We start from the raw sequence: 23,314 nt of genomic DNA on the forward strand, positions 1-23,314 counted from the left end.
GGGTGCGGTGCATCTATCCTGCAACTTGATGCCCTCCACTGTTCAAACTACTGGAAAGTGTTAGCTGTGGTAGTAGTGGGTAGTAGTGGGTAGTAGTGGTAGGACTTTCTAAATCCCATTGTGAGGAATTCCTTTCCCAGCTACAAATGACATTTCATTTCAATCACAATTAGGAAAATACTCATAGTCATAGGCTGATCCCACCCAGGTGCAGGACTGAACGTTACAGGGAGTCTTAGCTGCCATCAGTCTTTTTAACTGTGCGGGTAACTTTTAGTTGTGTTTTTTTTTCTACTTTTATTTTTTTAATACATTTAGATACTTCAGTCACTTTAAGCACATTTTGCACTTTCAGTATTTTAGCATAATGCTATATTAGATTTTTTTTATTTTATTGCCCTAGTACATTTTATAAGTACTCTTATTTTTCTGGTATTATTCTGCCTATAGCTACAGTACATGTTTCAGTGTCAGTTTTTGTCTCATGTTGTTGCCCTGACTGTTGAATGTGACATATCAATTTCCTGCAAAGGATCAATAAAGTATGCATTTATCTATCTACTCTCGTAGAATAGAAATCATCAGAATCGTCCAGAAACACAGTGAATATCAAACCAATCACAGCCTAGATGCTACTGGGAAACCGCAAAATGATGCGCCCACTAGTGCCACTCTGTGTTCATTTCAAAGCCTCATACAAACAACCATGTTAACCTTTCTCCAGTGTAAAGCCTTTCTGTCTGTGCTGCAAGCTGCTTTCTCCAGTATGAAGCCTTTCTGTCTGTGCTGCGAGCTGCTGTTGCTCCAGTGTGAAGCCTTTCTGTCTGTGCTGCGAGCTGCTTTCTCCAGTATGAAGCCTTTCTGTCTGTGCTGCGAGCTGCTTTCTCCAGTATGAAGCCTTTCTGTCTGTGCTGCGAGCTGCTTTCTCCAGTATGAAGCCTTTCTGTCTGTGCTGCGAGCTGCTTTCTCCAGTATGAAGCCTTTCTGTCTGTGCTGCGAGCTGCTTTCTCCAGTATGAAGCCTTTCTGTCTGTGCGAGCTGCTGTATGAAGCCTTTCTGTCTGTGCTGCGAGCTGCTGTTGCTGAAACAACACTTGTGTTGCATCAGTATGTTATGAAGTGGGTGAGCAACACTGTTTGGCTCGCCCACACTTTAGACACGACTCCATTCTGCACAGTTCATTCTGAGGTGAAGGTTCTGATGCTGTTTCCCAGCCTGCTGTTTGTGTGTAATGACAGGTCTGCTGCCCTCTGCTGGATCATCTAGAGAGGAGAGTAAAGAAAAGGCACAGCATAGGAATGACCCTCTATGCCAATGACATCAGCAATTCTAAAATGATCAACTCATAAAATGATGAGCAAGCAATTCAACTGAAGAACAAACTCTTCCAGTACTTAACTGTCACTTCTGCTTTTGTCTGGTTTGACACCATAACCTGACGCTGCCAGGGATTGTGAATTTGTGAACAATGCCGCCCCCATCTGGTGCAGTCAGGTTATTGACACCATGCCCCTTGCCTTAAATTGCAACCACCCTCTTTGTATACATTTCAAAGCATGTTGGTGTGATGGTGCATTCATTGTCACTATGGATCACTGATCACTGATCATGTAGGAGTCATGCTTGGATGGTCATGGTTTCTGTGTCCCAGTGCCCCCTGGTGGTTAACCATTTGTTCTGTCTTCCAAGGGCCCTATTTCCTGGAGTTCCTGTCATGGATCGTGACCGCGGATTGTGAATTGATTATGAAGTGTCAGGTACCTCACAGTTATGATATGTTGTTACTCACTGTTTTTGTATACATTTGCTAATGGATGGTAAATCAGTTCAACTGAAAACGGATTGTATTGACAATAACACATCAAACCTAATATATTCTCATATTTCCTAATGCACCCACCACATCCTTGTTACTATACTTATGTATTGGATTTCTTTCCAAAGCCTTTGTCTTTCCATCAAGGCAAAGGGTGCCTACTATTAAAGATTCAAAAATAGAATGTTATTTCATACTTTTGACATCATAATTATTATTCTAAATTGTGAAAAGTGTGTGTGTGTCCAAACACTGACAAAAGCTAGGTTACTGAAATTGGGCCAGCATTTTATTTTGATGATATTGTGCAGCCTGTACTGTATTGTTTGTAGGTACAGTATCATTTATATCATTATAAATATAATTTATATCTTTATATACTGTAGGTGACAAATGTGAACAAGGACACGACTGTCAAGTGGTTTAAGGACAGTGTGGAGCTGAGCCAAGCTGAGTATGAGCGGCCATCAGGAATCAGCACACTCATCATCCCACAGGTAGCCAGGATTACTCTCCTTTGCTCTATTTTTAGACTTTTTATGCCTCCGCCGGCGATAGCCAGGCCGGAAAAATTTCCATCAAACATCGACTTGGACTCAAGGATGAACTGATTAGATTTTGGTGGTCAAAGGTCAAAGGGCAAGGTCACTGTGACCTCTCGAACGCCATTTTCAGGCTTGTTAACGCGATATCTCAGGAATGCCTTGACGGATTTTCATCAAATTTGCCTCAAACATCGACTTGGACTCAAGGATGAACTGATTCGATTTTGATAGTTAAAGGTCAAAGTTCAAGGTCACTGTGACCTCACACACCCAATTTCCAAGCTCTGTAACGCAACAACATCTCAGGAATGCCTTGACGGAATTTCATCAAATTTGCCTCAAACATCGACTTGGACTCAAGGATGAACCGATTCGATTTTGATAGTTAAAGGTCAAAGTTCAAGGTCACTGTGACCTCACACACCCAATTTCCAAGCTCTGTAACGCAACAACATCTCAGGAGCGCCTTGACGGAATTTCTTCCAATTTGCCTCAAATGGTGATTTGGACTGAATAATGAACTAATGGCGGAGGCATAAGTCTGCGGTGCGGTCGTTCTAGTTATGTTGTGGTAGAGGACCAGAACAGGGGTTAAGAGCTCAGGCAAATATACATCAGCATTTAGAAATGGCAGCTGGGGGCGGAGAGAGAGAGAGAAAATAAACAGACAGACATTAATTAATCTATAGGATCGAGTATAGTTGAGGCTCAGTTCATCTTAGCCTGTATATTGTTGGGTTATCTTGGGAATAAAGATACATTCCAGTACTGTATATGGGTATTATCCAAAGGTATCAATATTTCATATGAAAAGTTATGAATATATTTCATTTGAATATGATGCTTCCCTCAGGTGACGAAGAAAGAGGCAGGCTCATATAAAGTGACAGTGGCTGACAGCAGAGGAGAGGATGTCAGCACCTTGGAGTTAGTGGATAAAGGTGAGACCCAGCGAACAGATACACACACTAGGGATGGGCATCGAATTTCGAATTTTCGAATAATCGTTATTTATTATTGAAAGTCGAAATTCATTTTTTTTTTTTTTTTTTTTTTTTGTGTGAGTGAAATGTTGCATTGTCTCCCCTGATTCTAAGTATAGTCGAATCGCTTGGTTTGATCAAGTAAAACAATTTTTATAAGCATTTTAAGCAAGGTTTATGGAAAAATGAATGGCAGATGAGGGGGTGACTTTGGCACCCCTTTGGCACTCAGACCTGAGCCTACTAAATATTTAATGAACCACTCATGATTGTCAAAACTGTTTTTTATTTTCGAAAATGTCAATGTCATGTAACATGTTCTTTACTTCAGTGGTGCAATGCTTGTTTGAGCTACAAATCCACAGCAGAAGCTTTTTATATTAATTAATAAAGCCGTAGACTTAGAATCAGGGGAGACAATGCAACATTTCACTCACCAAAAAAGAAGAAAAAAAAGAATTACATCCCCCCCTCCCCCCCCCCCCGAATTTCGATTAAAAGTCAACTTTGGCCAGCGAATTTCGAATAGTGTTTTTGCTAGAAATGCCCATCCCTAACGCACACACAATTCCATTGTTCTTGCGTAGTGTTTGTACATTTCAGTTGCCATTATTAATCGTCCATGCGTAATGGCGAAGAGGCTATTTATGTTTTGTTTTTGTTCTTTTCCTGATCTCATTATGTGTCCTCAAGATTCACGAGCGCAACACCTTACAGCTAATCCTCCTATGTTTATTATTCACCTTACAGCTAATCCTCCTATGTTTATTATTCACCTTACAGCTAATCCTCCTATGTTTATTATTCATACACTTCTGACAGCAATATACTGAACAAACTCCGTCTGGAAGCTTAACTGTCCTTTTGATTTCCAGAGTATGACAAGCTCCTCCAGCAGCTGAGTAAACAGTGTGGTAAGTTCATCACAGTGTGAAATGTGCCACAGGTGATGTGTTGAGATGGGATAGTACAATTAAAAGCCTTGTTAATTAATTGTTTTGATGCATTGTCTCAGAATATTAATGTGATGAGCTCCCTAGATAAGCTTGGCAGCAATGTTCTAAATTGCCAAGGAGAGAAAAATGTAGACAAACAGTGGCATTAAAATTGTGCTCTTCCCTAAAATAATGCAGTGCCCCTGCTAACCTCCACCCCCCCTCTCTCTCTCTCTCTCTCTCTCTCTCTCCCTCCTCTCTCCCCCTCCTCTCTATCCCCCCTCTCTCTCTCCCCCCTCTCCCCTCCCTCTCTCTCCCCCCTCTCTCTCCCTCATCTCTCTCCCCCCTCTCTCTCTCCCCCCTCTCCCTCCCCCCTCTCTCTCTCTCTCCCCTCCCTCTCTCTCCCCCCTCTCTCTCCCTCATCTCTCTCCCCCCTCTCTCTCTCCCCCCTCTCCCTCCCCCCTCTCTCTCTCTCTCCCCTTCCCTCTCTCTCTCCCTCCTCTCTCTCCCCCCTCTCTCTCATCTCTCTCTACCTCTCTCTCCCTCCCTCTCTCTCTCCCTCTCTCTCTCTCTCCCCTCTCCCCCCCTCTCTCTCTCTCATGCTGTCTGAACCCCAGCGTTGTCAGCAGGCCCAATGAGGATTCAGTGCACCCCCGAGGGTTTCAAGCTCTACTGCGCGCTCAAATTCTATCTGAGCTACTTGAAGACCAGCTGGCACTTCAAGTGAGTCCACGACCTGTGTGACCCCACGCAACCTTCTGTGTAGGGCTGCTGCCGCGGGCGCTAGTATTCAAACTTTAAGTCAATAGTAAGTGCAGCAAGTATAAAGATGGCTGTGTTAACTGACAAACACATGGGAGAATAGCAATACAGTAGAAGCACATCATATTCAATTCAACTGTCACACACATTACACAATAGAAGGGATCACAAATTTCACAAATATTGTCACGTATAAATCTTTCTTGTTTCTTGAAGGACTAAAACAGAAGTTTTGTGTTTGATTTGTATAAGTCAAAGGTTTGAGGGAGTTTGTTTTTGTATCAGTTCCTCAGGATAGTGCTGTGTGGATCTCAACAGTGGTATAGTAACAGTGGAGGAGATAGGAGTACTGTTGAGGGTAGATGGGTAAAACTTGCTAAAGCTTTACCAACTTTCTGATAAGAGTGAACCGTTAGCTATTCAAGACAGCAGTTCTCAAAGTGGGGTTCGGGGGTCCCCAGCAAAAAGGGGAATCATTTTTCCAACTTACTTCATTGACAGCAAGATCCACATTTTTCTTCTCGCCAATTCTCAATGGCTTCCTTGTTTTTCTCGGGAGTGCAAAATAACTTTAATAGGTGATTTTTTACATTTGTTGTCTGTGCAGCCCACCACACAACAGCTTTTAGCTATGTTTAATTTAAGGAAAATGACGCTGGTGTGTGGGAGTGAATGGAGTGCTTTCCCCTGTGATGGGCGTGGCCTATTTCATGCAGTGTCTCTATATCAAACAGCTTGAAAACAATACATCATGATTGGTGGAGCTGCTTGGTCTCAGAGAAAGGATTTACAAACAAACTACTTGTCACATAGCAGGTTTCAGACCAAGGATTTGAACAGAGCACACCCACCTCTTATATAACCTCCCCTTCTCTAAACTCCTCCCCTGTGCACTGACGGGTCAATCAATCACAGAATTGACATTCAAGCTTCAGATTTTGAACAGCTAGTGTTTCTTCTCACTGCAGCTTCATTTGCTCTAAACACTTTGTTCCGTTTTAGGGGCGAAATCGGCTCAGTTATAAATAATGTCATAGTAGTTTTCTCTAGTAACTTTGGTTGATTTCCTGAAATGAATACAGAGGCAATATTTCATTCATTCTTGATTTTTTTTATTAATTATTGCAAACATTAACTTAACACAACCAATCACTAAAGCCTGGTAAAGGTCTCTCGTTCAATCTTCCATCTACGTATTAACTTCATCCACACAATCAGTGTGTTAAACCAGTATGCCACCATCACTGTGGAGAAAAGAATGAATATTCTCCCTATTGATTATAATAATGATTACATTTGTAGTGCGCTTTTCTCAAAAAAAGGTACAAGGAGCCGGGAACAAAATCAACATATTAACAACTATTCAGCTATAATAAAGGGAAGACATAGTGCTTCTCCATTAAGGCCCATGCAGTGGAACAGAAACAGCAGAAAATATTACAGCAACAATACAAATATGCAACACATATAAGAACTATATAGACCACATGACAGTTATGTTATTATATGAATAAACACCAATTTCGATTCGCTCTATCACTGACTGATATACAGTAATACACAGAAAAGATTGGCTCTATCACTGACTGATATACAGTAATACACAGAAAAGATTGGCTCTATCACTGACTGATATACAGTAATACACAGAAAAGATTGGCTCTATCACTGACTGATATACAGTAATACACAGAAAAGATTGGCTCTATCACTGACTGATATACAGTAATACACAGAAAAGATTGGCTCTATCACTGACTGATATACAGTAATACACAGAAAAGATTGGCTCTATCACTGACTGATATACAGTAATACACAGAAAAGATTGGCTCTATCACTGACTGATATACAGTAATACACAGAAAAGATTGGCTCTATCACTGACTGATATACAGTAATACACAGAAAAGATTGGCTCTATCACTGACTGATATACAGTAATACACAGAAAAGATTGGCTCTATCACTGACTGATATACAGTAATACACAGAAAAGATTGGCTCTATCACTGACTGATATACAGTAATACACAGAAATGATTGGCTCTATCACTGACTGATATACAGTAATACACAGAAAAGATTGGCTCTATCACTGACTGATATACAGTAATACACAGAAAAGATTGGCTCTATCACTGACTGATATACAGTAATACACAGAAAAGATTGGCTCTATCACTGACTGATATACAGTAATACACAGAAAAGATTGGCTCTATCACTGACTGATATACAGTAATACACAGAAAAGATTGGCTCTATCACTGACTGATATACAGTAATACACAGAAAAGATTGGCTCTATCACTGACTGATATACAGTAATACACAGAAAAGATTGGCTCTATCACTGACTGATATACAGTAATACACAGAAAAGATTGGCTCTATCACTGACTGATATACAGTAATACACAGAAAAGATTGGCTCTATCACTGACTGATATACAGTAATACACAGAAAAGATTGGCTCTATCACTGACTGATATACAGTAATACACAGAAAAGATTGGCTCTATCACTGACTGATATACAGTAATACACAGAAAAGATTGGCTCTATCACTGACTGATATACAGTAATACACAGAAAAGATTGGCTCTATCACTGACTGATATACAGTAATACACAGAAAAGGAAAGACAAAGAAAACAGCACCACCTACAGAAACTCAAACGTCATCAACAGAAAATTCAAGGATAAAGACGTCACAGTCCCGCCCACATGTTTGATTGACAGGTGCTAAGTGCAGTGTAGAAACACCACAGTAACGAGCACTAAGCAACAAAGATGGAGACAAAAACTTAAAAAGAAGAATCTCACTCATCGCTGCTTTAATCACTCATGTCTACTTGAGCTCACACAACTCAGCAGTGTCTCCAGGGTTAACACACCTCAGTCCAGGATGGAGAGGCTGAGTGAATGTGGTCTGGACTCTGTGGAGGAGAGTCATGGTTTCAGAGACGTTGTAGAAGGACAGAATACCTGCTCTGTGATCCAGGTACACTCCTACTACTCTGGAGGAGGGAGGAACTGAGATGAGAGTTATGATACTCTTATGTCTGAACTGACAACTACTCCTGCTGATACACTCTAATGACCAAGACTTGTCATTGTATCCAAATAGACTTTCACTCCCTGTTCTGCTAATATCTTTATATGAGACTACTATTCTAACACACCCCCCGCTCCACTTCACCTCCCAGTAACAACGTCCAGTCAAACCCTCTCTACTCGGGACCTGACGCCTGTCAGTGAATCTGTCTGGGTGACTAGAATATAACTGTGCTTCACTCATGCATGTTGCTTTTCTGTTCCCCTCAGATAATAACAGGTCTGTGTTTGCTGTGTTTGGATCCAGTGTGATCTGACGTGAATATTGTAAGAAGTCAGCTCTGGTCTTGGGCTCTGGTTGTGGCAGTAAAACATCCACTTCAGTCACTGTCAGTGAGATCTTAGGCCATTCCTCTGTCAGAATGTCCTGTAGTTTATCTCTGACCTCTGACACAGCTGCAGTCACATCCTCAAAGTAACGCAGAGGACGGGTATGGATCCTGGGTGAGTCTGTAGATTGACTGAGACGTGACAGCGAGGGGTAACTGTGGAGGAAGTGGATGTGATCCTCTGTGTGTGAGAGCTGCTCCAGCTCAACGTCTTTCCTCCTCAGCTCAGAGATCTCCTGCTTCAGCTTCTCCTGAAGTTCTTCAGCCCGACTCACTTCCTCTTTCTGCTGGGATCTAATCTGCTGCTTCACCTCAGAGCTTCTCTTCTCAATGAGACGGACCAGCTCAGTGAAGATCTTCTCACTGTCTGTCACTGCTTTATCAGCAGAGAGATTCATAGCCTTCACCTCCTGTTGAAGCACTTTCACGCCTTTCTCTCTCTCCTGGTATCTCTTCTGGATTTTGTGCCGATTCACCCCGAGCTCTTTCTGCCTCTCGGCCCTTTCTGCAGCAGCTGAGACTGTGTCGTGTCCCTTATGTTCGTCAACGGAGCAGAGATAACAGATACACTGCTGATCAGTACGGCAGAACATCTTCATCACCTCGTCGTGACAAGAGCAGATGTTCTCCTGAAGCTTCACGGTGGCTTCCACCAGCCTGTGTTTCTTAAAGGTAGAGGATTCATAGTGATGCTGGAGGTGCTGCTCACAGTAAGAGGCCAGACACACCAGACAGGACTTGAGGGCTTTCAGCTTTCTCCCAGTGCAGACATCACAGCCCACATCTCCAGGTCCAGCATAGCAGCGATCAGGAGGAGCAGCTTGGAGTCCGGTCTTCCTCAGGTCCTCCACCAACTTTGCTAACATGGTGTTTTTCACCAGGACAGGCCTCGGTATGAAGGTCTGCCTGCACTGGGGGCAGCTGTGGATTTTCTTCTGATCCTCTGCATCCCAGCAGTCTTTAATACAGCTCATGCAGTAGCTGTGCCCACAGGGAACAGTCACCGGATCCTTCAGTAGATCCAGACAGATCGAACAGCAGAAGTTTGCCTCGTCCAGCTGAAGTCCTCGCTGCGCCATTTCTCTTCTCAATGACAGTGAGTCAGATAGTCTCACTCTCTTGTCAGCTTGTCCGCTCTGTCACGTCACAACATGATCTTTACACCCATCTATAAAGTGGCAGCCTTGAACTGGCTGTATACCTGAGACCAGGTACAACCAGTTCCAGACTGTACCTGGGTTATCAGGCTTTGCTCGATTCCAGGAAGAGGAGCCATATTTAAAGAGCACTGTGTGTTTACAACATGATTATCACAAATAAAAATGGATTATAGTTCAACTTTAACTTGTTAAACTTATTAAAAAACAAATACCTGTATCTATCTCCAGGGCTCGACGTTAACTTTTAAAAGTGGTTGCTGGAGGGGCAACCTGGCAAGAGCTTTTGGTTGCCCGAATAAAAATATGGTTGGCCAATTTTAGTCGCCTTATAATTTGAGTAATTAAGATACTATGCAGTCATAAGCCGGCTTAATAATGATGATGTCACAGAAAAGTATAATAGTCTATAGTATATAGTATAATAGGCGTATTCAGTGTGCGCACCGGGTGTAGTAGTAGTAATAATGATAATAATAATAATACATTTGTGTAATTTCGTTTTCTAAACAAATCTTATTTTTTGTTTTATAATGCATTTGCACTGAAAGGATTTGTTTAACTAATATTTGTGAACTTTCATTTTCATAGCCTAACAGTTATTGTTCATATTGTGCTTAATTTATTAATTAAAAGTGTTATTGATAATGAAATACTAAGGATACTATGATGACAGTGGTTTGGGGCCCCCACTCTAAGTCAGGCTTGGTGCACTTGGTGTAAATTCAAATCACAACGTCGGGCGTAGCTAAGACCTACTTTTTTATGCCCAGCAGGTGCACTCGGCTCCTGTGGGTCTTTTGGGGCCCTGTCGTAGATGCGCCCGGCTGCGGACGTGCGCGTTCACGTGAATACGTGCTTGTTGCCAAGCAACACACTTCTCTCAGACGAGCTCGAGACAGCTGACAGACAGCTCCAACTCTGCTCAAACTTATAGAGTTGTATTCAAAGCATAGAAACGTTCTCACAGCTAAATTTAACAGCGCCAACACAACCAAACAGAAACGAGATGCATGGAATTTGAGTACAAGTGCAATCAGTACTGAATGCGATGGCAGACTGTGCACTGTGGGCAGTTGACGAAGTCAGGAAGAAATGGAAAGATCTTCCGACGCATCAGCTTTTAAAAACCCGCCGACGAGCGGAGGTCCTGCGCCCAAAACGTCCATTTACAGCAGATATCGATCGATATTTTTGGAGAAGATTCCCCCGCATCACAGGACTGAACGGCACTGACAGCACAGAGCTGTCAGTCCCGACAGCGCAGATCAAGATGAGACAGCTGTCAGTGAGTTCGCCTTGGGTGTAACTTTTACGCCTGCTCCAAACCAGACGTAAAAGTTACACCCAGGCGCAGCGCATACTAAGCGCATACTTAAGACTACATGGTGCACTAGTCATAAAATTAAGTTAGTCGTATCTTTGAGTTCTACGTCGGACGTAGCGTTACACCTATGCGTACGCCCAGCTGGTGCACTCGGCTCGAAGCGGCCCTGTCCCCGCTGCACTCCACTCTCTCACCCCGTATGCGACAGGCAGACAGGCAGGGATGCAAACCATTCCTCAGCACATATACGCAGTGGTAAAACGTTTTTGAAGGGTGTCCTGGTCGAGGTGTATGTTGTAGGCTTGTAGGCTACATGCTTTGCAGGATAACGTTAGTTTTCTGTCCCGTTCAAAGACGCAGGGGTATTTCACCTCGATGACAATTTCCTCGTCCTTTGTTTCTGTGCCGGGGGCTGCGGGCTCAGCACTGGAGGACTGACAATGTATCCATGGTCCACCACGTCGGGATGTAGTCTCCATTTGTCCAGCAGGGGGTCGCTTCTCAGCATCAGATCAGCTCCCGTGTTCTCCAGGCCCGGAATATGCAGAGAACCTGAGAGAACGAAGGTGGCTCTGTGGCCCAGATGCATGATCATTCCAGTAGCATCAATTCTGGTCACAGTAATAATGTCAGGACACATAATAATGTCCGGGGACTTTGGCTCTGAACTTCACAATCCTCACTATTGATGGCTTGTAATCAACCTAAGAATTGAAGCTTACTCTACTTTTGTACTTGCTGTGTGTCTCCTTGTAATATGCTACGTGGGAAACAAGTGTGGGTGCGTGCGTGTGCGTATGTATGTGCGTCATTCCATTCATTCATGCTGAAAGGTATTTAGGGGCGGCTGTAGCTCAGGTGGTAGAGCAGGTCGTCCACTAATCGCTTTGGATAAAAGAGGTCGGTGGTTCGATTCCCGCCTCCTCCAGTCTGCATGTCGAAGTGTCCTTGGGCGAGATACTGAACCCCAAATTGCTCCTGATGGTGTGCCAGCAGCCTGCTTGGTAGCCTCTGCCGCCCCATCGGTGTGTGAATGGGTGAATGTACCTACTGACTGTAAAGCACTTTGGATAAAGGCGCTATATAAAACGCAGGCCCTTTACCATTTAGGAGATGTGAATATGGAGGTGAGAGGGAAGCCTCATGTGACTAGCCTGATATTCAGACTGCATCGTCAACTCATTTCCTCTCCACACCTGTGGAGTGGGCGTGGCTTCGCAGGTCTGGAGCCAGGCTATCATGTGACGGCAGTAACAAGGAAGTAACAAGATAGATGAAGCAGCTGTAATCATGTTAAACATTCACTTAGCTGAGTAGACTGAGGTTTGAGTCCAGTTCATGACCTCAGAGTGACACTACACACACTACAGTGCACTCCTCTTAAGGCTGGCTCAGACTACAGGATTTTCGGGCCGATTTATGCCCGATTCACCCCTCCCGAGAATCGGAGGAGAAATCTGGCCTGGCAGCTTGCCAAGCTTGGTCGGGCCCGACATTCGGCACCGATTATCTTGTAGTGTGAGCTGTTTACAGATCCAATCTTAAGCCTCCCGATCTGCTCAAAGCCTCATCGGGGCCGTCTCTATCATATCAAACATGTTTGATATTTAGGACTGAAAAATCTGCGCGAATACATCATCCTGCTGCTGCGCGAGACTCCCGTCATTATCGTTAATTGACGCGGCCTCATTTGATGCGCTGCACTGCAGGCATTATAGGCTACCAAATACCAACAGCACAGAACCATGAGGATTTGGGGGAAAATGTCACTAATTTATATCACAATGAATGACCAATGAATAAAAAGTTGTTATATCGTAGTTTTGAGCCCCTGCCAGTCAGAGGCTGTAATCTCCTACCTGTCTATCAGCCAGGCAGTGTGGGGGGGAAAAGGCATTGCTGCTGCGGGAAGCAATCCAGTCTATCCAAACTTTTGCCGATCTCATCATGGCATGCAGCAGGGGAATATATTTTGGTAGCCCATGTGTTTGTGTTCTCACTTGTACAGACAATAGACTCGCGTTGTTTACACGCATGCTAACTACCGTGAGATTCATTTGTTTGGGGAGCATATGCGAGACGGGCATGAAAATGAGGAAAAGGAGAGAGAGAGAGGTGAGGTGGGGGCGGGAGCGCTTTGGTCACTGCTGGAACCCCAAAAACAAAACAGGTTCGGAGTATGGCCGGGCATCAGGTGATTGATTATCCTGCCGATAATCTTAATAATATCCTGTAGTGCGTGGTGCGCCACATTTACAAATCTTGTAGTGTGTGCATGTTTGAGATTCTAGGGAAGATAATCTGGGAAGATTCTCCTGTAGTGCGTGTCACAGCCAGATTTCAAAATCGGCTAGGATTGTCAGAATCCTGTAGTCTGAGCCCACCTTTATAGTGATCACCTTGGGACGGGTCACGGGTGATATTGATCACTATAGAGAGGCAAAGTGAACGCCTACTTCCTGCTTCAGCACTGTACCAGAGATTTTTCATCCGCCATTTATTTTTCCCATACACATTTAGTAAAGAAAATATTTTTTAGATGTTTTTATGCTTCCGCTCGCCGCGCGATAGCCAGGCCAGAGGCATTATGGATCCGGTTGTCCGTCCATACAGAGGTCTGCAGAGTTGGGGGGTGGTGGCGTTGCCTTTTCCCCGCGGTATGCCGCTTTGATGAAAACAATTAGGCTGCAGTAATATTTATTAGACGCTAGGTGGCAGCATATCACCTGAATCTGCTGAATCACCTGAGAAACGATACACTGTGTGACCACAACACGGTTAAAATGGCAGAGTGGCGCTGTCCACTATTTCTGTTCATTGACTCAACAGGAAGTGCCTGGAGTGAACCAAAGAAGAAGAAGGCTGTCTAACGTTAATACCGGTAAATAAATAAATAAATAAATAATAGTATGTTATGCCACGCAGCGCTGTGGAAATAGGCTACAGTGTGTACTCATCCATCAAATTTGTAACACAACAGTGAAGGTAAGACATCATTTCTGCTTATGGTAGTAGCCTAACAGAAATAAGATGATGTATGGGCTTGTTATTATTATCTCCGCCAGGAGATTATGAGATTGTCGCCTACAGCAGGCCTGTGTTAGCTAACGTTAGCATCATACGCTAACATTAGGGAGTTTGCTAAGGCTTGCCATGCCACCGTTAGATAACTGCAACTGAATGTGTAACATTAACAGTGATTAACCCCATGGTACCGCTAATCGTTTCCTCAAGGAACATGGTTCTGTGCTGTTGGTAGGCTATTTGGTAGCCTATCTGATGCCTGTAGTCTGCTTATGGAGGGTAGTAGCCATAAAGTGAAGTGGCTAGCGAACATGGCTAATGGGAGCTAAATCTAAGTCCCGTGTAAACCATAATGGCTGAGTTTCCCAACAAAGAAGCTTCTTAAGAGTTAAGAAGCTTCTTAAGGAGTTAAGAAGCTTCTTAAGGAGTTAAGAAGGCTCCAAAGAAGTGTTTCCCAAACGCCTTCTTAACAGTCGAGAAAAATAAAAAAAATAGAAGGCTCTTAAGAAGCATCTTAACTGGAGCGGCTCACTTGATGGCACTCTGAGCCCAGCAGTGGGCCACGACTCAGTGGTTGAGAAACACTGTTAACACCTAATCATGGTCATGTTAAACTTTATTAAACATTATTTATTTCAGACATGGACTGCAGTTCAAATTGCTTTATATACACAGCATACAACAAAACAGAGAAACACTACAGAATTTAAGCGACCTTGGGTTCTGTGAAAGGTGCTATATAAATCCACAACATTATAAAAGGAATCCATTCTGATTAGAGGAATATAGCCTACGGTAAAACATTTAAAACACAAGTAACCATACATACAGGGGAGATTTTCAAGTGTTCCCTAATTTTAAACACTAAAGGGTACATGAAAGAAAGGAAAAAGGGAAAAACACAAGAGGAACAGTGGACACAAGTATCTCCTTTTGCCTGACGCGGCTGGATCTGCCAGTGTTTTGTCATTAAGAAGGTGTTAAGAAGGCTCCAGACCCTTCTTACAAAACCTTCTTAATGAAAGATCATCTTAGCGCTAAGAAGCTTTTGGGAAACGCAGCCTTCTTAACGGAGGATAATTGGAAGATAATTTTAGGCTAAGAAGCAATCGGGAAACGCGTTGGCTTCGTTGGCTTCTTACGGGAGCCTTAAGAAGGGTCAAAGAAGCTTCTTAGCGCTAAGAAGCTTTTGGGAAACGCATGCCTTCGTAAAGAAGCAATTGGGAAACGCGTTTGCTTCTTAAGGGGGCCTTAAGAAGGGTTGAATTAGCTTCTTAGCGCAAAGAAGCTTTTGGGAAACCCAGCCATTATCTGTGTCGTTTTAACTTTGATTGCATTTTTTTCCACCAGATTAAAGAAAACATTTAGGCCTATGTGATATTGACTGATGCGCGGTCATGCATCATGGTGTAGCTACAGTAACGCTAATCAATCTACAGTAGATAGCTCTGTTTTGGACTGGAGCTGCATATGGAGCTAGCTTGTCGTCTGAGCCATGCTGTTTTTCAATCACGGAATTAGGAAAACTAACGCGCACATTACATTAAAAAAACACATCAGTCAACATCACACAGGGTCTTTTCTTTAATCTGGTGGCAGCATTTTTCAGTAAAACGTGAAACGACGACAGATAATGGTTTATAGTGGGACTTATAGGTTCCATAAAGATCAGGTTGTTTGTAAACAAACTGCTTCGGTTGCTAACAGAAAGAAGATGATGTATGGGCTTGTTATTATTTTGTAGGTAGTAATAATAATAATAATTTAATTTCTTTTTCAGTAAATCACAGCATCGTACAGCTCCATGTTCAACTGAGCAGAAGCAGCTGAGTCAGACAGCATGACATGATTGCTACAGACATCCATCAAGAACCTACTTCATGAACATGACGGAGGAAAAGTATGAAGACCTCAAATTCAAGTTGCCATTCTTGTCATCAGCTCAATCCATTCCTTAAAACCACATGGGCTCAATGGAGAGAATTTTCATGGAAGAACCTTATCAGATTTTTTTATTACTCCAATAAGAAAATATTTACAGAACGATAGACCAGAATCCGGTAATTGCTGGAGAAAATGCAATAATTCAATGGCTGATCACTATCACATATTTTGGAAATGCCCAGCAATCCAAGATTACTGGTTAAAAATAATCTCAGAGATCAAATTAATACTGGGTTTTGAATAGCTGAAAGTGAAGCCAGAAAGGCACCTTTTCAAGTATTTTCAACTTAGAAGTTTTATTTTGACACGACTTAACAATTCTGTACAACAACCTCCTATGTCCACACTAGAAATATTAAGTAGAAAGTCAGGTTGCAAGCACACTCGAAAATATTTAAAAACTCACTGGGTGCAGGGCAAGCATGAGATATGAACAAGAGAAAAGCCAGCACTCCAAATGTCTTTTTGTTGATTTATTTCCTCATGTAGGCTACCTGGGCAGCAGCAACGAACGTTTCAGTCAAAGACCAACGCTGAGGAAGGCCCATGTGTATTTTCACATTGAATGTATTATATATTATACATGCATGTCTCATTCCATTTTTTCTCTCTATTTTTCGCTCTATTCTTCTCTCTCTCTCTGAAGCTGATTGGAACAAGTAACCGAACAACATAACTTAACACAAAGCTAACTATTAAAAAACTAAGAATTGATCTGTAACACCCATCATGATGACCTGAATGTTTTTGTTTTTTTGTGAGTTTGCATTTGTAAAACTGTCACTCATGTGGAGAAATGTTGGAAAATGATGCACTCTGTTCTAAAACAAAAACCTTAAAAATGAAGTTACAAAAAAAACACATGGGCTACATTATTTCCAGTGTCAATATTACACCCTGTTGTGGCCAACCAGCCTCTTCTGTTCAATAAAATCATGTTTCACTGATGGAATGCCATGCAGATTAGTCACCGTTTGTTCAAATTGTCCTACTGTAGCCTATATCTTATTGTTAGGCTATTTTACTTATATGGGAAACAGGGGAAATCCAGTTTGTGTATAGAAAACGCGTCACGTTGAAAACCTGTTCTAAAACAAAAACCTTCTCAGTGTCTGCAGGGTGGCAGGGTGAATTAGCAAAACAAAGGACTGGGGGGAAGGGCATTGCTATTCACAATGTTCAAAGCAGCTATCAGCTGAAGCTCACCGGATAAAAAAGCTTTCCATAGGGCAGCAGAGAGAAGGATCTAGCACTCAAAAAATGTCCTTTGAGGGTTTTATTCCTGTTTCAAACACTGCAACAACGTACGCGTTTCAGCAAGAACCACTATAGACTGTTAATTAACAGCATACATATTAACAGAGGTTATATGTAATGTACAGTGGCTGCAATTTAATTTAGCAGCAGTACGTGTTTTATATTTCATTCATTCACACTGTTGAGCCTTTCTTTAAGCTCAGTGATATGATATTGCAGTGTTTCAGATCAAATGATTGCCTTCTGTTCTGTTCTGTCAATGAGTATTGTTTGTTTCAACTTTTATTCTTGAAAATGCTCTCGTCTGGTCCCAGCACGGCAAGTAGGCTACAGTACAGTAGCTTGGAGGGTGGAGCACTTTGTCTCACTGAAGGCTCGTCAGCAAGGGAGGGTTGTCCTGAAAAACAACAACAAAATAATATATGTGATTAGGGTTGCGAGGGTGCGATGTCAACCAAATAGCCATTGCGGTGGTATTTATGAATTCATTAATTGGTTTATGAAGTAGCTGCGATAGGCTACTGTTTGGCTGCGACGCTGCACGTTCACAACCTGACAGCTGATCTCTGCATGAGAGACACCACTGGATAGGCTACTAATAAGTACAGTCAAGCGGCTGAACTAAGCACTATATCACTACCAGTAATATTGAAAGGCCAAAACAAATAACGTTAACGATACAGATCCTGACCAACAACGTGTGTGTTGCTGGCAGAAAACAGGGAGAATTACTGGCGGATAACGTTAGTTATCGTGTGGCTTTGAACCTAACGCTATTGGAGAGAGATAAACACAGCAGCAGCATGGATGTAATGGAAGCGACTTCATGCAAATAGGCGAGTTGAATTCACAGTTGAAGACCTGTTCATTACTCACATTGGGTTTAAAACAGGAAAGAATGTGAAAAACATTTTCCACAACACAAATTACTTCTGCTGAATCTGCTAGTCCGCCTCCCCAGTCTGAACTGCACTGACACTGTAGGCTACTTAGGGCGCGCTTGTTCAACAACACTTGCACCTCCCACGAGCGTTACGTTGAGTGGAATTGGCCTTTTTTACGATTAAATCTGCAAATTTGTAATTCAAACAGGTAATTAATCACGATGGTCCGATGAGGAAGGCTCAGAGGTCCGCCTCCCCTCCGCTATACTGCTTCTCTAACATACTTGGGTGCGTTCGTTTAATGCCGCCCGCACGTCCCCCTCGCGTCACGTTGACCAGTTTGCCTTTTTTATTATTCAATCTGCAATGCAGAGCATTTTGGTAAAGAAACCGCGTGCAATGTTGTTATGGTCAAACTTCCCCCACTTCACTATATCATGCAGTATTTGCGAGGGGTTTATATACACCCCATGGCTGTATGTGTAAAAAGTTATAGCTTTCTGGGAAATATCCAAACAGCTGGTGTTTGAACATTAACCTTAACATGAATTGAAACTCACTCACCTTGAATTATTGTAACGTTACAAGTCACTCTGTCTTTGAGGTGCTTCAAAGATGGAAATGTTTGGAACGAACGCACAGGTGACTTCCGCCTGTAGAGACTGCTCACACGTGCCACCTGGCGGCTCTTTTGCGCACTGCAGCTGCTGGTGAAGAAAAATACTCCGGGAAGCCGCGGCAGGCCACGGGAGGCCACGGGAGGCCGCTGCAACGCCGCAGCGTTGGGCCCTCCCAGTTCTGCAGACCACTGTACATACGATGTTCGTACGTACGATGTTCGTTAACGCGATATCTGAGGAACGCCTTGACGGAATTTCATCAAATTTGCTTCAAACATCCACTTAGACTCAAGGATGATCTGATTAGATTTTGGTGGTCAAAAGTCAAAGGTCAAGGTCACTCTGACCTCTCAAACGTCATTTTCAAGCTTGTTAACGCGATATCCCAGGAATGCCTTGACGGAATTTCATCAAATTTGCCACAAACATCGACTTGGACTCAAGGATGAACTGATTAGATTTTGGTGGTCAAAAGTCAAAGGTCAAGGTCACTCTGACCTCTCGAACGCCATTTTCAAGCTTGTTAACGCGATATCCCAGGAATGCCTTGGCGGAATTTCATCAAATTTGCCACAAACATCGACTTGGACTCAAGGATGAACTGATTAGATTTTGGTGGTCAAAGGTCAAGGTCACTGTGACCTCTCGAATGCCATTTTCAAGATTGTTAACGCGATATCTCAGGAAAGCCTTGACGGAATTTCATAAAATTTACCTCAAATATCGACTTGGACTCAAAGATGAACTGATTAGATTTTGGTGTTTTTTTTTGGTTGCTAATTCTCTGTTCTGTTATTTCCATCAGTCGTTTGTGTTGCTGCCCTCGGCTCTGATGAAATAAAATCGATCTCCTTGCTCAGCCTTAACATGACGGGTTTCAATTGTTTTGAGAGAGAAAAAGTCCGCTGCTCGGGGAAGCCCTTGTACTTGCGTGTAACGTCGGCTCCGCTAGGCCGGAGGCGGGGTTTAGTGAAGCCGCAGTCTTGCCTGGGGAGAGGCCGCCAGGCTAGTGGCTCCCCTTCTCCCCGTAGCGTAACTCCCGTGTGTAACCAGGTTAATGACCGCTAATATCAGCTAAGGCTGCCACGATTAGTCGCCTAGTCGCGACTACGTCGACGATTTAAATCGTCGCCGACGAATTTGGTAGTCGACGTAATCGCATGTTTTTTTTGGAGCTGAAAAAAAGAAAAAAACGTTTGTTTTGTTTCCGCGAAGCTGCTGCCTGCGATGGCCTCACTGGCTGGCTTGGCATCCAGGCGTCTCCGTCCTGTCTTTGATGCACATGCGCAGTACCCATCATCCGGGGAAAACGTGACATCACCGTGACCGGAAAAACAACAAGCAGCTCCCAGTGCTTCTCCACAGAAAAAATGTCTAGCCGTCCTCATACTACGTCCAAAGTGTGGGAGCATTTCACCCACAATAATGTGAAGTGCAAAATCTGCTAAATAAGCTGAACTCGCTTATCATGGCAGAACGAGTATGATGCGCGAGCATCTCAAAAGGAAGCACGTTGTGGCGAATGCAGATGAAGGTTAATTAGCTTGTTAGCTCACTGGCAACCGCAACGTTAGCTGCTAACGTTAGCTATTGGCTAACGATATTAACGTTAAAAGCCTGCTGTAACGTTGTCATCTCATAGCAAAGTTAAGCTCATGTGTTGCTGACGGGAATACTGGAAACCTCATTTTACTCCGCAGTTTGCACTTTACTTACGACATTTAAAAATGTGTTTGATGCCTGAGAAGACTGAAACAATTTATTTTTGTTGATATTTTGGTTGCAGTGAATAGTTTTTGGTTCCATTTCCATTCCACTTAGTAGTGCCCTAATTTTATTTTGCATTATTCATTCAATGGATAGTACATATCTGCACTATATGTTTTCAATTTCAATGTGTACTATTTTGCAGTTTTGCAATTTGCACTATATTACATTTATTACATGCAAGTACATTGATGCCAGAAATAAATAATGCTGCTACATGCTCTAAACTTTAAAGTTCATGAAAATATTATTTTTGAGTGAATTATCATCTTAATTGTCTTTATTTTTATTTGGCACATGCTTAAAACAACTTGAAGCTAAATTTAGAAGCTGATGATAGCTAAATCAGAGCGATTGAGTAATTGTGCGATATGATCTGATTAGTCGACTAATCGTTAAAATAATCGGTGACTAGTCGACTATCAAAATAATCGTTAGTGGCAGCCCTAATATCAGCCAGCCACTGTTCACTAACGTTACACATCAAAGGGCATCAAAACAAGCCTGAAACACCGACTTAACCATAGCTCAAAATAACATTAAACGCTTTGTTATTTTTGTTATTTAATTTTATTTATTTATTTTAAAGGAGAATTGCACACTTTATTTTGACTCATTTTCTATTGTTTTTGTATTATTTATTTCTCTGCATCAAACTTGAGTTTAATATAGTGTTGGGTTTATGTTTTGTTTTTATTTAATTTAATTTAGTTTAAAAGAGAATTGCACACTTTCTTGTACCCCATTTTCTAAGGGGTTTATATTTATTTATATTTATTTGAATGAAAAAGTACATGATGTAATGTAAATATGTTGGAGTTAGGGGTGGGCGATATGACGATCTTAGATCGTTGACGATCAGAATGGCTCCACGATCTGCCTTTCCAGACAGATCGTAGAATCGCGCTACATAGACTATATACAGTCAATGCGCAACATGCAGTGCACATTCTATCAGTTGCATTTCTATGTCTGAAAGAGCTTCCCAAGTTTTCCTCCCCTCCCCCTTTTCACTTTGCAAAGTGCAGCAGCATGGGGACAACATGGAGGGGCAGTTAGTTTGAGAGAGACACACACAGAGACACACACACACACACACACACACACACACACACACACACACACACACACACACACACACACACTTAACCAGGGCTTGCCTTGACACGAAGGACCTCCCGTCATCGCGGGGACGTTAAAAAGTAGTGTGTGTGTGTGTGTGTGTGTGTGTGTGTGTGTGTGTGTGTGCTGAGCCGCATGTCTCTGCTCTGTCCCCACGCTCTCTCTCTGTCTGTCAGTCTCTCTCTCTCTCCATTAAATTAGCAAATTGACAAATGGCAATCACGCAACTCAATCGCAGATAGCTATAGATATTCGTCCCATCGCCCAACCCTACTGTAAAAATAACAGTGAACCAAGAGATAGATAGATAGATAGATAGATAGATAGATAGATAGATAGATAGATAGATAGATAGATAGGAGTGTTTGCATGCTTGTGAACATTATTTTTTAGCATATGAATTATTGGAAACTCGGCGTAAATGAACGACATGAAAATATTTATAAAATAAATTGTATTTTAAATTTCCATGACTTGTCTAGGTTTCTCATGGCCATACGAACCCTGAAATTAGTTTGGTTGTACTTGTACTGTTCAGGAACTTGCAAAATAGTCTTAAAAACCAATATGAAAAAGAATCGTGATAAGATTGTGGATCGTGATCCTGCCTGAAAAAATTGTGATATGATATTTTTGCCATATCGCCCACCGCTAGTTGGAGTCATATACACCGTGTGAGTGCACTTACTCATCTTACTACACAGGCATAAAAACTTGTTTCTGCAGCTCTGACTAAAAGAGCCTGGAGCAGTGAGCAGGGCTCGACGTTAACTTTTAAAAGTGGTTGCCGGAGGGGCAACCTGGCAAGAGCTTTTGGTTGCCCGAATAAAAATATGGTTGCCCAATTTTAGTCGCCTTATATTTTGAGTAATTAAGATACTATGCAGTCATAAGCCGGCTTAATAATGACGATGTGACAGAAAAGTAAGTATAATAGTCTATAGTATATAGTATAATAGGCCTATTCAGTGTGCGCACCGGGTGTAGTAGTAATAATGATAATAATAATAATAAATTTGTGTCATTTCGTTTTCTAAACAAATCTTATTTTTTGTTTTTATAATGCATTTGCACTGAAAGGATTTAACTAATATTTGTGAACTTTCATTTTCATATATTTTTTAACAGTTATTGTTCATATTGTGCTTAATTTATTAATTAAAAGCGTTATTGATAATTAAGTAGCCTACCCTCCTCCAGGCCCGGCTCCAGACCCAAGTTACAGAGGGGGCCTGCCCCTAGCTTGGGGGGGCCAAGCTACCCAAGGGGGGTCCGGGGGGATTCTCCCCCGGAAGAAGATTTTGTACATTTTAAAGTAAAATTCGTCAACCTGGTGCATTTGAGAGCAAAATGAAGAGGCAAAATCTGTGAAGAACTACACACATCTCTAATGTGTTGTGACTTTACAAATAATTAGGCCTAAACAATTAATATTAAGTGTATTTACACATTGTGCACAAATTGCATTCATTGTGACACATTTACAATAGTTAATATCCAGCCAGAATCATTGCAAATGGATGTTCAAAGTAACAGTTAGCAATAGCATTGAGTTAATCAATGCCTAATGACAGCCAGATTCCATGTTAAACTTTAAAACAGAAAAACGGAAAAACGTTTTTTTTTTTTAATGGGGGGGCCAGTTTGTTGAATGGGGGGGCCCGGCCCGGTCAGGCCCGCCCCTAACGCCGGGCCTGCCCTCCTCATGTTCATTCAGGGAT

At 42.3% G+C, this 23,314-nt stretch overlaps 2 protein-coding genes across 2 annotated transcripts in view; one reads left to right on the plus strand and one right to left on the minus strand.

The window, feature by feature from the left end:
- Positions 1-23,314, plus strand: part of myom3 (myomesin 3) — a gene marked incomplete at its 3' end in the record, with an annotated part of 150,681 nt that overhangs the window by 114,797 nt on the left and 12,570 nt on the right. Inside the window, exons 29-33 of the mRNA XM_083661503.1 lie at positions 1,690-1,757; positions 2,203-2,313; positions 3,215-3,302; positions 4,220-4,258; positions 4,897-5,002. Coding sequence (XP_083517629.1) covers positions 1,690-1,757; positions 2,203-2,313; positions 3,215-3,302; positions 4,220-4,258; positions 4,897-5,002 — 412 coding nt within the window. The remainder of the gene's footprint in view (positions 1-1,689; positions 1,758-2,202; positions 2,314-3,214; positions 3,303-4,219; positions 4,259-4,896; positions 5,003-23,314) is intronic.
- LOC310798621 (tripartite motif-containing protein 16-like) lies at positions 7,558-9,570 on the minus strand (the record flags this gene model as incomplete). Its single annotated transcript, XM_083661163.1, has 1 exon — positions 7,558-9,570. The coding sequence occupies one exon, from the start codon at positions 9,568-9,570 to the stop codon at positions 7,897-7,899; it is 1,674 nt and encodes a 557-aa protein (XP_083517289.1). The 3' UTR covers positions 7,558-7,896.

Source organism: Poromitra crassiceps, assembly GCF_964638095.1.
Source record: "Poromitra crassiceps genome assembly, chromosome: 26".
Lineage (NCBI taxonomy): Eukaryota > Metazoa > Chordata > Actinopteri > Beryciformes > Melamphaidae > Poromitra > Poromitra crassiceps.